Source organism: Falco cherrug, chromosome 1, assembly GCF_023634085.1.
Source record: "Falco cherrug isolate bFalChe1 chromosome 1, bFalChe1.pri, whole genome shotgun sequence".
In the NCBI taxonomy this organism is placed as follows: Eukaryota; Metazoa; Chordata; class Aves; order Falconiformes; family Falconidae; genus Falco; species Falco cherrug.
The window spans coordinates 20,917,085-20,930,865 of NC_073697.1; the positions used below are offsets into that span (position 1 = coordinate 20,917,085).

The 13,781-nt window shown below is 41.5% G+C and overlaps 1 protein-coding gene and 1 long non-coding RNA gene across 6 annotated transcripts in view; one reads left to right on the plus strand and one right to left on the minus strand.

The window, feature by feature from the left end:
* Positions 1 to 1,635: 1,635 nt before the first annotated feature.
* On the plus strand, positions 1,636 to 7,870 carry LOC114014292 (uncharacterized). 2 transcript variants are annotated; one of them, XR_008732314.1, is made up of 4 exons: positions 1,636 to 1,901; positions 2,280 to 3,019; positions 7,283 to 7,350; positions 7,734 to 7,870. It is a non-coding gene; the product is annotated as an uncharacterized LOC114014292 (long non-coding RNA). The 2 variants fall into 2 exon arrangements; XR_008732316.1 differs by lacking the exon at positions 7,283 to 7,350 and having other exon boundaries at positions 1,637 to 1,901; positions 7,734 to 7,748.
* The window catches only part of USP53 (ubiquitin specific peptidase 53), a 40,603-nt gene continuing 31,276 nt past the window's right edge, over positions 4,455 to 13,781 (minus strand). For all 4 annotated transcript variants that reach the window (XM_055710786.1, XM_055710771.1, XM_055710764.1 and 1 more), the window contains 2 exons: positions 9,094 to 9,193; positions 4,455 to 8,254 (listed from right to left, as the gene is read on the minus strand). In XM_055710786.1, coding sequence (XP_055566761.1) covers positions 7,270 to 8,254; positions 9,094 to 9,193 — 1,085 coding nt within the window. In that variant the 3' untranslated portion in view covers positions 4,455 to 7,269. The remainder of the gene's footprint in view (positions 8,255 to 9,093; positions 9,194 to 13,781) is intronic.

The window sequence follows — 13,781 nt, forward strand, 5'->3', positions numbered from 1 at the left end:
CTTCCGGAGCAACTTGAGGCCATTCTCTCTTGTCCTGCTGCTTGTTATCTGAGAGAAAAGACCAACTCCCCTCTGCCTACAGACTCCTTTCCGGTAGTTGTAGAGAACATTAAGGTCCCCAATGAGCCTTCTCCTTTTCTGCAGACTAAACACCCCCAGTTACCTCAGCTGCTCTGTAAGACATGTTCTCTAGACCCTTCACTAGCTCTGCTGCTCTTCTCTAGACATGCTCCAGCACCTCTATAGCCCTTTTGCAGTGAGAGGCCCAAAACTGAACATGGGAAACAAGGTGTGGCCTCACCAGTGCCCAGTGCGGGTCACTGCCCTGGTCCCGCTGGCCACGCTGTTGCTGACACAAGCCGGGATGCTGCTGGCCCTCCTGGCCACCTGGGCACGGTGCTGGCTCCTGCCCAGCTGGCTGCCCACCAGCACCCCCAGGCCCTTTCCCCCCAGGCACTTCCCAGCCGCTCTGCCCCGGCCTGGAGCGCTGCGTGGGGCCGGTGTGACCCCAGGGCAGGACCCGGCACTCGGCCTTGTGGAACCTCATACGAGTGGCCTGGGCCCGTGGATCCAGCCTGCCCAGACCCCTCTGCAGAGCCTCCTGCCCTCCAGCAGATCAGCACTCCCACCCAACCTGGTGCCATCTGCAAACTTACTGATTGCACTTGATCCCTTGTCCAGATCATCAATAAAGATATTAAGCAGGACCGGCCCCAGTGCTGAGCCCTGGGGAACACCACGTGTGCCCGGCCGCCAGCTGGATGTGGCTCCATTCACCACTGCTCTTAGGGTCGGAGCTACCATGAGGAGGTTTTTGTTTAGTATATTCCTAGGTTTCTGGTCACTTTTCTAGCACAATAACAGCCACAGTGCCTGCAGCAGTGACTGAGCTGGCTGGGCTGAGGCCACACGTCCCGACTATGAGCATGGCGCCGGGCTGTGCAGCCTCGCCTCTCAGGCAGCTGAGTGTCCTGTGAAGAAAGCACATGATATACGCTATCTACACTGACCTTTTCACGTTTATGTAGGGTGTACAAGCTCCAACTAATCTTCAAGGATAGGAGTGTGTCTTCAAACCATTTCAGTTTTCCTCAACTTCTTCACAACAGGATTTCCCAGTCTTTTAGCTTCTTCCAGGGCATCCATCATCTCCTGTCCGAGGAGTTAAAAGGGACAACCTGCGAATGTTTATTGCCACAAAAGCCCCAGCACAGCTGAGGAGAACAAGGGCGGCCGGTCTGCCAGGACTGCCCACCTGCCCCTCCCCACACGCCGCCTCAGGGGGCCGAGCGCCCCGAGGGCCGCCGGGGAGCAGCACCCTGTGCCGCCCTGCTCCTGCCGCCTCACAGCGCGCCCCCCGAGCGGCACGGCGCCCAGCGCCGGCGGGGGGGCACCAGCGCCCTCCCTGTCCCGTGTCCCCTCAGCGGGGAGCGGGGGCGGCACTCACGCCTGGAGCACGCGGCCGAGCGCCAGCGCCGTCACCCAGGGGCGACGGGGCCGCGGCAGCGCCCCCTAACGGCCGCCAACGGCCGGCGGGGCGGGGCGGGGCGCGGCGTGAGGAGAGGAGGGCGGTGCCGGCCGCGCGCCGCAGGGCGTGGCCGCAGTACGTGCGCCGCGCTCTCATTGGCTCCCCAGGCGGAAGGGCCGGTGGTGCGTGCGCGGGGGCCGCCCTCGCCCCCACGGAGCCTGAGGAGATGGAGGCGGTGGCGCGGCGGCAGGAGGGCGAGGAGGACGGGGACGCCGCGGCGGGTGGTGGTGGCAGCAGCAGCAGCCGCCGCCGCCGGAGCCGGGCGTTGTCGCTGTCGGGGCAGTCCTACTGGCTGGACTTGTGGCTCTTCGTCCTCTTCGACCTGGCGCTATTCGTCTTCATCTACTTGCTGCCCTGAGGGCGCCGGGCCCAGGTGAGGCGGTGGCGGGCCTGGGGGGGCGGTTCTCGGTCGGGCTGCCCCCACCCTCCGCCGGGCCGAGCGGGGGAGAAGGGACGGCGGGTGGCTCGGCCCGGCCCGGGGATGGGGGGAGCCGAGGCCCCACTGCCGGTAGCCGGGCGGCTCCGGCTGTCCTTGCTCCAGCAGCCTGGCCTCCGGAGGCCTGGGAAGCACAGATGCCTCCGAAGAAATTCAAAACTAATTCCAAACAGCCAGCAGCTCGATTATTTTATTAAGAAAAAAATATCGTTTCCTGAATCAGAAAGTATGTTTGATGCTTCTTTTGCGTTCGCTGCATCTTCTGCAGAGCTGTACGACACTGTAGAAGTAACCGGCCTCTTTCTGTTCTCCTAGAGCTACTACCTAATCACAGGATGCACCTTATGCAAGCAGGCGGTGGAAGAGGAGGACATTTGTGCAGTATAAACAGCCGGGAACAAGACTCGACTTGCATCTGAATGCAAGAGGCACATATATACTTAGTATCATAATGTATCTGTAGCTGTATCACAAGTATTACTGTTCAGGTTTTTACCTGTACCCTGTTACTTTTTTTCTAAGCTGTGCCTTAAAGGTCACGTAAGACAACTTGACTGTGCTTTTGTAATTAGTGCCTAAAGGTTTGTTAAGTGGAAGTGAAGATATGTACTGTTTGAATAAAAATAGACTGAAAAGGACAGACTAGAGTGGCTGAGAATAAAAACCCAGCTCTTGCATAGATTGAAGTTGTAAGTCAGCTTTTCCCCTCAACCGATGATACACAGCTGGGAAAGCGGTAACTTTGTGCGTTAATCACAAGGGTTTGATACTGTTTGGTTTTCTATTACACCTTTCTCTACACCATAGCCTGTGTGAGATCCTATCTTCAGCAGTTAGTGCTTTCTGAAACATGCCAGCCTTTATGCAGAGCAACAGTGTTTATACTGTTTATACTGTCCTCACTTACTGATTTAGATAGAACAGGTTCTGCTTTCCTCACTAATAAGCACTGTAGGAGTGAGCTTACAAGCGCAGCCTTCTTTAGCTGGTGGGTTACAGGTGATGTACCCTTTTTTCCGTGCACCTGCCACAGATGACCAAGCAGACAGTAACAGGTAAGTAAGAGGTTTCAACTTTCACATGCTGTATCAAAATTGTCCGTCTCCCTCTAGGGCAGGGGTCCTCAAACTTTTTAAACAGGGGGCGCATTAAGTGGCAGGCAGTCATCTGCGGCTGCTTGATTCCCCCCAGCCCCTGGCAGGGTGGAGGTGGGGAGGGTTTCTGTAAATACCAGGGGCTGGATTGAGGACCCTGGGGGGCCATATCTGGCCTGCGGGCTGCAGTTTGAAGGCCCTGCTCTAGGGAGACTTTCAGAACAGTGTTAAATCAAGGAGTCTCTGCATTCTCAGGAGGGAGAAAAGGAAGCTAAGTACATGGAACAGCTGACTGGGCTTTAGAGAAGACAGTCTTCCAACTATGGATGACAGGGGTTCCATTTTCTTATTTTTCCCTTGTGCATAGTAGTTTCTAATTCTGAGAAGTACAATTCATGGTTGTTGGGGTGGTTTTTTTTCAGGAATAAATAAAATAACTAGATTTCAGAGAATTTGAAGTGTAGAGTGTTTCAGTATCTTCTAACACTTTAAAGGGAAACAGGCTACACTCAAATAACATTTGGGATGCTAAAGTCAGCATACGTGCATGCTTTCTATTTTTCTTTCATTGTTGAAGACAATTCTGCCATTGACAGGGGCTTGCTTTATGAGTCAGATCTGCACTTAAATGCCAGCAAGTACAGGCATCTGTTCTTAATGATCTTGGCTGTGAAATAAGCAGTTTCAGAGTTCTTGACTCATGGTGCAGAAGAGCACTGAACTGTGATTGCAAGTCTTACAAATAGAAAAAAAGGTTTTCCAGTTCTTCAAATGAAGCTACTAAAAGACAAGTTTACTACTTCACCCCCACCCCATGTTTTCACCAGGGAAATCTCAAGGGAACAGTCTACCAGGGAAGCACTGTAATATGTTCCATTTCTCTTTTGGCAAGGAAAACAGGTGAGAAGCCTTACTCGCCTTCAGAAAGTAAAAAAGTTTCAAGTACTCTTCTAGTATTTAGCTTTCTCCTGTAGTCAGATCTGATGCATAAGGTTGTGCTTGAAAATACTTAAAGCTAACAAATGCACAGGCTTGTGATGCATTGTACTCAAGCTGTTTCATGCATGTGAATCCATACATCAAGGCAAATTTCACTTAACAGTAATAACAGCAAAGGTAGCAAGGTAGAAGGCTTATGTAACTAATCAAGCAGTTATCACAGCTGCAGGATTATGGTATTAAGATTGCTTTATGCATTTTATAGGTATTTAGAAACCTAGATTTAATAGATAAACATACTTCAGAGGATGAATGTCACTGTTCAAAAAAGGTAACCCAAACCACATCTCTGCAAAACTTTCAACCAGTAGTAGCACTATTATATGTCACTTTACGTTTTCCTAAAAAAAAAGTGCCTTTAAAAATGTAGTTCTGAAGAGTACAAAAAGACGACAAAGATATTTTAATTTTTTATCTGATAGTTTGAACAAGCAGAACTTTGCAAGAAAATAATTCTAAAGACTTAAAAATATATTAATTACAAGACTTGTTAATGTCTTCACTGTTACAAAAATGGTCTAGGCTCTTATACAAATCTATAGCCAGAAAGGGACATTTATAAAAATATAAATAGGCACCCTAGGTAAGTTAAAACAAGTTATCACATATTAGCAAATATTATGTACGTAAATACATGGAGTGCAGAGTCAAATATAAAAACAAAGGTGCCTCAATTAGCTGTCTATTTACTATAATTAAATACCCAGTAAACATGGGTCACATAGAAAGTTGTCTGGTAAGATTGTTTCAAGCAAAGCAAGGAGACTGAAGTACATCTAAATTACCACAGCTACTTTAGAAATAAGTTTACCAGTTGTGCTTACTGGAAGCCATATTCATTGGTATCAGTAATAGGCATTCATATTGCTTGTTGTACAGAAGTATGAACATTGCTATACATGTTTAAAAATAAGTGTTCTAACATCATTCACAGTTGTTGCTGTGCTATTCATACATAAAAATACTGTCATTTTAAATACAAGATTTTTGCAAAACATTTTACAAATTATACATTATTTACAAATTCCAATAATCTTTGTTTTTACACAAGTATTAGAAGAGTTTTCCTTAACTGGCTATGTATATAACGTAGCATTGCTAGATGAAAAGTTTTAATTTACAGGTTCTGAAACCTCTCTCAAAAATATTAGTTGGGAATCTTCCAAGTTCTTACATTCTCAAGATTCTTCTGTATTCAACTGATTTTCTTATAAAAGGATAATTTTTTTAAAGTTGCTGTTTACCAGCAGCCATACCTAAACACAAATAATTATTTGCACTACAAATTCTTGATGTAATCTTTTCTTTTTCCCCAAGTGCTACAAGTTTTGATCAAGAACGTAGAAATAAGATTAATCTGAGATACCTGGTTTGTTGCATATATCGTGTTCCAGTTCTACTGTAAGTTACATGTAATTTTAAAAACACAACCCCCCCGACCTTGACACAGAATAACCAAAACTACTGTTTAAATGTATACCTTGGATAATTGTGCTAAACAATTGCCAACATTTGGTTGAAGCACTAAAATACATATGGTTTATAAACATAAAAAAGCCTTTCTGACTAACAGTGCAAGTATAAGTAAGAGTGTCTGATGCATATTTAACTGTCTTGCATTATTTTCATAATTAAAAGGCATTGATGTTTAGATGTATATCAGCAGCACCCTAAGTTAACACTCTTAATATGGATAACAGTAAAATTTAGCCTTTTTGGATTGTGTCATGCTTTGCTGACATTAGATCCAAATTATACGTCGTTCAGTGTTATGGTAAGACTGAAATAGAACTCTCGGCCCCTGCCTCTGACACTGCAAATCACAGTGAGTTGTTTCAAATGCTCGGGGCTGCTGTTGAGAGTGAAATCCTGTCCACCCTTCTTTCCTCCCCAGCCGTCCTCACTGGGCCATGTGCTGGGCCTCAGCACTCACTAAACACACCAGTGCACAGAACTAATTCACCAAATAAAAGCCACATAAATCCTCCTCTTTGTTACTGAAATAAGTCAGGTTAACAAAAGACACGTAGATGCCAGAGCTGCCAAAACTGCAGGGCTGAGTGCCAGAGCAGAGAGAGGAACCTCTTCTCTTCGAGCCCTTTCAGCCACCAACAGCCTGAACGGCTGCAGGTTCAGTCAGCCCGATTTGCTCAGAGACAGAACATATCCACGTGTAGGACTGCTCTGAATAGAAAAAAAGGTCAGTAAAATCAAATGACTGATCCCCATTAAACATTCCTCAAAATGTCAAACTGAAAAAATAGGAAATTCAATAAATAGCAGCATTGACTTTGCATGCAATTGTAGAATAAATCAGAACTGAACATAAGTAGTAAATATATCTAAAAAAACCTCATAAAATTAATCTTTCGTAGTTCCATGATAACTATTTCAAAATTAGCATCCTATTCAGCTGTATCTGTAGCTTATGGGGTTAAGGTTAATAAGTTAAAGTATATAGCTTATAGGGTGAACAAATCTGATAAATGCATTTAAAAATGTACACTAACAGCAGGTATATTAATAGGACAGTCTCTTACTGCAGTTTACTTGAACTCCCTTTGAAAAACTTATTTAACACTTGCAAACCAGAACAGTTTTTAAAGAATTATTATTATTATTAAGGCTTTTCAAATAAAAAGTTAGAAATTCTCTGGGTAAACTTGTATTAAAGACACTTTAAGGTTTGTGAAAGCACAGACTCGGAGAAGTCAGCTGAAAAAAATCCACGTCACCTCCTGCTTCCTATCAGGACAAATACTGCTCTATTATAGCTACATTTACTGCATTCTGTATGGTAGTATGTTTATTTCTGTTGTTAGTCTAAATATGTTGTGACCACATTCTGAAGGAATGCTTTTTAAACTGCAGCTAAGTAAATCTTACAAAATTAGTAACATCTGGCTGATCCCACTGCTGTAAGATGCATACACCCAAAGGGACCATTTTTAATACAAACTGTAGAAGACAAGCTGAGTAACAGAGGTTAGCATTAAGGCAACTAGAATAACAAATCAAAGAACCAGAAGTTTAGCACCTCTTCTCCTCTTCTCACCTCTATTTGCATATTCATTTAAACAGTTGTAACTCCGAAGCATAGTCGACTGGGTACCTAGTTGTACCCACCTCACACAGAGATTCAAGGTTTGTGCCCACTTGCAGACTACAAAAAATACAAAAGTCAGATCCAGATTTATTTTTTTAACACGAATCTATCTACTGCAGTGTATGCCTTCTGCATTTGCCTTGTACCTTTGCTCAGATGTGGGACGCCTGGGCTCAAGAGTAGCATGGTACGTAGCACTCAGTTCTGCTCCAGCTGGTGGAGGATGCTTTTCTTTGTGAAAGCTTCCGCTATCTGTAAAATACAGCTTGGGTCTCTGATGATATTTCATTCTGTATGTGTCGGTCATACAACTATCTACTGAAAAATAAGTCGTTAGGGATACGCTATCATTGCCGTCCACATAGCTAGCACTTGGTCCCGTATGACGAGATCCTTTCTTTAAAAAGTTTTCGGACACAGTCCAAAAGTCATTAACTGGTAAGCGGGGTGGAGAATCCGGTTTATGAACAAACAGTTCATTCCCTGGAAATGGTTCTTTAAGCCTTTGTTCGTTTGTAAGTACGCTTGCTTCTGCTGTGGATTTTAAAGGTGTACCCGTTTGCCTTAAAGGATTATTTTGCAACACTTCCATCGATTTTACGTCAGCTGCCGAGCTATTTTCTGATCCTGGTGAAGTATTCAGAGCATATTTCTTCGGCGGTAAAGGGGGAGGAAGATTCTGGTACACTGCTTCAGGCACCCAAAGAGCATCTGCCCTTCGGAGCGGGTGCCCGGCATGCTCACCGGCAGGGGGAAGCACCATGGGCCTTTCTGACAGATTTTGTGGCACACAAGGTGACAACCCCACCTTGGGACCAAACGTTTTTGTGTGATGAGACTGCAGCTGGGAAGAGGAGTGAAAGTCATTGTTGATCAGCTTCCTTCCACAGACATTTTCCGTATAGGGATGGGATACACCATCAGCACAATATACCGGCACATTCACCTTCTCAAATTTGTCTGGATTAAGCCACTCTGAAGCATTCTGTTCATTTGCCTTGCTCCTAGGTTCTGACTTGACAATGTCTTTAAGAACTGGCTGTAGAGCTGATGATGGGAATAGTTTCCTATTGGTCTCAGATATTTCAGCTCTAAAAAGTACAAAACCATACAGGATGTCAGTATCGATAAAAACATAAGAAAAAGCTCAAACAACCCAAGATTTTTAATTTTTTTTCCCAAGAGACAGCCTTGGTAACAGTGCTTAAATATTCAAACTGACTGAACAACTAGGATCTGCTTAACATACAGCCATTTGATTAAAAGTCTTAAAATCTTTAAAATAAAAGTATTGAATCACTCCAAGGTTTCTTTCAATTAAAATGTGAAGTGTCCCCCCAAAATTCTGCAAGAGATTATCTGTAAGGTAAGACAAATTCCTTCAACATTCAGGACTATGTCAAACATGACGTCTGCTCTCTTCCAAGCACACCTGTGGCTCAGTCTGATACATCCACTTTTCAAATACTAGATTTTATTTTTGGGTGCTAAATTTGTAGTTAGGTTCTTAATTTTAAGGGAGGTACTGAGCACTCACAGTTCAAACTAGAAACAACAGGTGTATGGCAGCAGCTTCTAAACAGAAGTTAGGTTTTCTCCCATCTGCCAAACTTAAAACTTTATAGGGTTACTGTGCTAAATACAAATCTTTTAATCACTGCCTGTTGCAGTATATAAATTCAAAACAGAAAAATATTAAAACCCTGGTAAGATGGTTTAAAACTATGTAAGCTACTTTGTTCCACTGATAGCATCAAAATCAAAGACAGAGAGCATTTCGCCCTATCAATTATGTAAAATACAAAAGGCACTGTCTGCCAAGAATATTCAGTACCTTAACTTCTGCACGCTTAATATTGATTACTATCATATAATGGCATTCAGTATTTCTTAAACTGTTACATAGTAAATTAATGCCAGTATTAGTTACCTCTTTACTGAAGGACTGGGCACCTGCAAATGTAATTCCGCCGGGAAATTAAGATGAGGTCTGTAGTTAACTTCTGAACTGAGCTGGTCTTTCCTCAAGTCTGGGGGGAGAAAAGAATTTTTGTCAAAATAAGCAAAAATACAGTCCAACTCTTCCTTGGTAATTCCTCAGAGGTTACAAAAACAAATAAAACAGCACAACAGGACAATTAATGTCAAATCTTGAAAGGAATTGGTCAAAATGACTACTTTGAAGACAACCTGTAACAGCTCAGATCTTACATTCATGCAAAATTATCTGGAGGAAATACTCTTTTTTTTTTTTTTAATATTATCAGAAAATAGGTAATTACCACAATTTTTAAATCCTGTAGACATACTTCCAAGATCATTTTAACCTTTCATCTAATTAAAAACACATTTTCAAGAGCAGCTTTCTATAAAAGCACGTTTATTCAAACATCCAAAGTAATTTAAATTACCAAATAAAAACTATGATTTCTGTAAATGTCACATAATGTAATAAGTAAATGGGATGAATACTGTAGGGATTCATGGGCGTTTTCGTTTTTTATTGTTATTGTTTGTGGATTTGGTTTGTTTTTTAAAGAAACACATTATGCATTCTTTCAAACAGATTTAAAAACTTACAGCAAACCGTACAGTTCAGAGAGATGCTGAGCAGACAGAGAGCACTCTGTCACGTGCCTTAAAAAACACAAGGGTGCCTGGACCAGCACTATTACAAACCACACTCTAGAATCTCCTTTTATTCACAAGCAAAGAATAATTCTCTAAAAATACAGAATTTCTGAACAATGCAGCTCCTAGTTAACAGTAAATAAAGGAGGCATTGAAGCATCCATGCCGACACCATCTAGAATAAAACACTCTCTTGGCAAGTGACAAGCAATGGTCTATTTGTTTGGAGAGAGATATTAGATTAATGCAATGATTGGCCCATTATCATCACTCACCTGCTCTGAAGCCACTCAAAGTCTTACTGTGTGTATGTATAGACTACGTTTGTATACCTACTATGCCTATTTCAGAAAAAAACCCCAGGAATTAAATTTAAAAAAGGCAACATGTATTGCCTGATTTCTAGGAGATTCATCTCATGTTCAGTAGACAGTACTAACTTAAGAGAATTCCCCAATGAGATAACATTGGCTGTTCCATACTCCCATCAACAAAAGCTACAAAAATCTTGTATCTATTCTTAACTTATGTAATCTTACCAAGATAAAATAGTTTTTTATTAACTTGTTGTTTCCCCAAGTTTAAATAAAATCTTGGAACTTCTGACTCCTGAACATACAAAAGACCCTACAAGAGAAAAGAACTAAACTAAAAACATTGGTTGAAACTTGTTTTGAGGGTCAATATCTGCCTTACCTTTAATTGATGAAGACTAAAGACTGTGACAAAGAACACAGGTTGTAGAGACTAAAATGGCATATAGAACAAGAGAAAAAAGCCCTCGTATAGCCCTCTTCTAATCCTCCACAGGAAAAAAGAAAAAAAAATAAAAAGAGCTTGCTATTCCAGCAGGATAAACAATACCACAACCTTAGAAAGAATACTTACAGGAAAACAATGTTACTGAATGAGCCCATGTAACACTGGCAAGGGACAAGTAATTAACGTGACAGCACAAAATCACTCCAGTGGGTGATGGCATCAGAGCTAACTAACACTGAGGTAATTTTTCAAACAGAAAACATTTCATTCTGCTACAGATTTTAATGAAGTGTAAATCGCTTTACTGGGGGGGGGGGAACCCTACAGGCTCTGACACGTTATTTCGTGTGAATATTTCCAATTCAGTATTTAATCTCAGTCCCAACGTCAGGACACAGTGCTAGGAATGAATTAGTGAAATAATCTGCTAGATTCACAGTGTCTGAAGCTACTGGTTTTACCTTTCAGACTTTGACTGTATCGACTTTTTTACAAGAGCACATCTACTTAAAAAAAAAAAAAAAAATCACAAATTAATCACCCCTACAACTGCTCTTAAATTCCCCAAACGAGCTGATGTAAAGATTACAAATTTTAATACTTTTTTCTCTACTCTAGGCCAAACTCCTAAGGAATTTAGCACATTCAGCCCTTCTGAGAGGCATCACCACCGACCGGTCAGGAGGCGGCAGCAAAGGTTAATAAGCAGCTTCCCTGCTGTGACCAGGGCACACATTCAGCCAAAGCTGCTCAGCAATACCAGGTGATTTGTGCCTTCAGAATTCCAGCTAACTTAAAAATAGATGTGTTATTTTTTCCTCTGCTGACAGGCTATCCATGCATGGTTAAAACCAGACGCAGACTTGATGGGGAATTTTGGCTCTACGTTCTTTGCAAACCTAAATAGGGGACACAGAAGCACTGTGCTCAGCTGGAGACTGACATCCTTATCAATGGGTCATAAGAAGCTTACCAATAAATGTAGTGTAACTGGTTTCTGACGTACAAACCAGTCTCCTTTTAAGATGTATGAACATCTATTTTCACATCTGAATAGCCAATCTAGATTTTTAAAAGATTAACAGCCATTCTACAGCTGACAAGTTCTCCAATACCTCCTCCATTTATACATACAGAACATACGCAAAAATCTGCAAAGCCCAGTCTCGGGATGGGGGGGAAAAACCAGCTGACAAAAAACCAAACCCACGTTAAATCTAATTTCCTTCTAAGGTGTTTTACCTGCATGTTTCCTGTAGTTTTGACTACCTGATTTTAAAATACTTTTTTTCCAAAGGTGCCAATAAAAAAACCAAGGTGTTTTATAACATCTACTGGGGCAAATTCCTCTCTCTGAACCCAGATGTTTTCCTGTATTCAGTGGAAACTACAGAAAGCTTTGGAAATATGAAACAACAACATGACCACAGTCAAGAAGGTAAACGCGTTATAATTTGTCCAAAATAGAATATTATTTTAAAAAAGCAGTGACCATCTTCAGAAAAGAAATATCCTTATAGTCAAGAAACTGTCCTTTTGGAGAAACACTCAGTTGCAAAAAATTTCTTATATATTCATTAGTCAGGTTTTTTCCCATGGCTCTAAACATCTGGAAAAAATGAAAATAAAGTTCCACTGGTTTTTTTTTTTGGGGGGGTGGGGAGGACGTGTATACTTGCATGTGTGTGAGAGCTGAAATACGCTCTGAAGTGAAGCAACAGCCAACAGAAAACACCAATTATTACCCTCCCTTCATTCTGATGTGGCCGCCTCCAGAAGTTTCAGGTCTTTGTTTTAAAATCCAATCCTAAACCTTTTCACCATCTATTTTAAATTGCAAACTTCTTGCATTAATAAAGTGAATTAAATCTGAGACTGCTTTACATTTCAGTCTTCATGGGATTCTTGACTACATTTGGAAATCTTGGAAGTTTAGGATTTGGTTCAGAGTTGGTTGTTTTGTTTTGTTTTTTTAACCAAAATCTTTAATCTATCATTTAAAGACACTCCAGAAAGCATTTATTTGTTTCTGGTTTTATGTTAGGTAAATTAAGTAGCTGCATCTTTGCTTTACTACTCAGCTCTTCAAACGCAAGTCTCACATATTGACTGCACCATAAGGGTAATAACTGGATTTTCTTAAGTATAGTTGCATATTTTAAATTCTTACTATAAATGTATGGTTTTCCTAAGATTATGAGTTTTCCAGAATTAAGGTTTGTTTGTGGGGTTTTATGAAGGGACAAACAAACAATGACAATCTGGACTCTTTACACACTCAGCAGAGTTTCAGATTTATTCTAGATTTCAGTTGTTGTCTCATGTTATTGAGCTGAATAATTGTTAATGGGAAAACCTCTGGATTTGTAGTATTATGAACACTGCTTTGCATTTATTTTCAAAAGGAAGCAATTATTAATTGAAGTATTGATTCCAAGTACATCCTTTTTTTTTTTTAGATCCCTGAATGGGCAGCTTTTAATATTGCATCTTAAATAGGAGGCCATCAAGTACTCTGCCAATTTTAATCACAATGTATATTCTACCAACAAGTTAGTTCAAGAATGAACTGCTCTGAGCTTGGGAGGGGAGGAACCTAGAAAACAGGGCTTCTAGGATTTAAATCTTCCCCGCCATACACCACACACCCACACCTCCTTAACCCTCCCTAACAGTAATGCCTTTCATTGAAATTTTCAGGAGTGGTAATTTCATGAAGACATCTATGCATTAGAAAATAGGGTGGGTTGTCACGAAAGCCACTAAAACCCCTCTATGACTGAAAATCATTATCAGCAGCTAGCACATGGAATGCTTTAAAAATCCTTTTTAAAAAAAAAATCTATGGTCCTTCCCAACTTCCAAGAATTAGTCGGAAGAATGTGAGGTTGGAAATCTTGCCCTCACCCTGTTCATGTCAGACATTCTTTTATAAACAAAAAAAAATATTAGACTCCACAGTTCAGCAAGTTCAAACTTAATAAACACTAACTCATTAATATAAAACAGAGATACTATATCTGCTTACTTAATATCTACATTTTCGTGCCAAAATTTGATCACACAAATGAGGCATTGGCCTTGTGGGACACTTGCTTCAGCATTACAGTTATCTATTGCTTACTACCAGTGAAAGAAGCAGCCATTTGATCTCCATAACCACTGTGTGATCCAATGTTACTATTTTTATAATGCTCTAACAATAAGTTTATTTTTGTAAGTCAG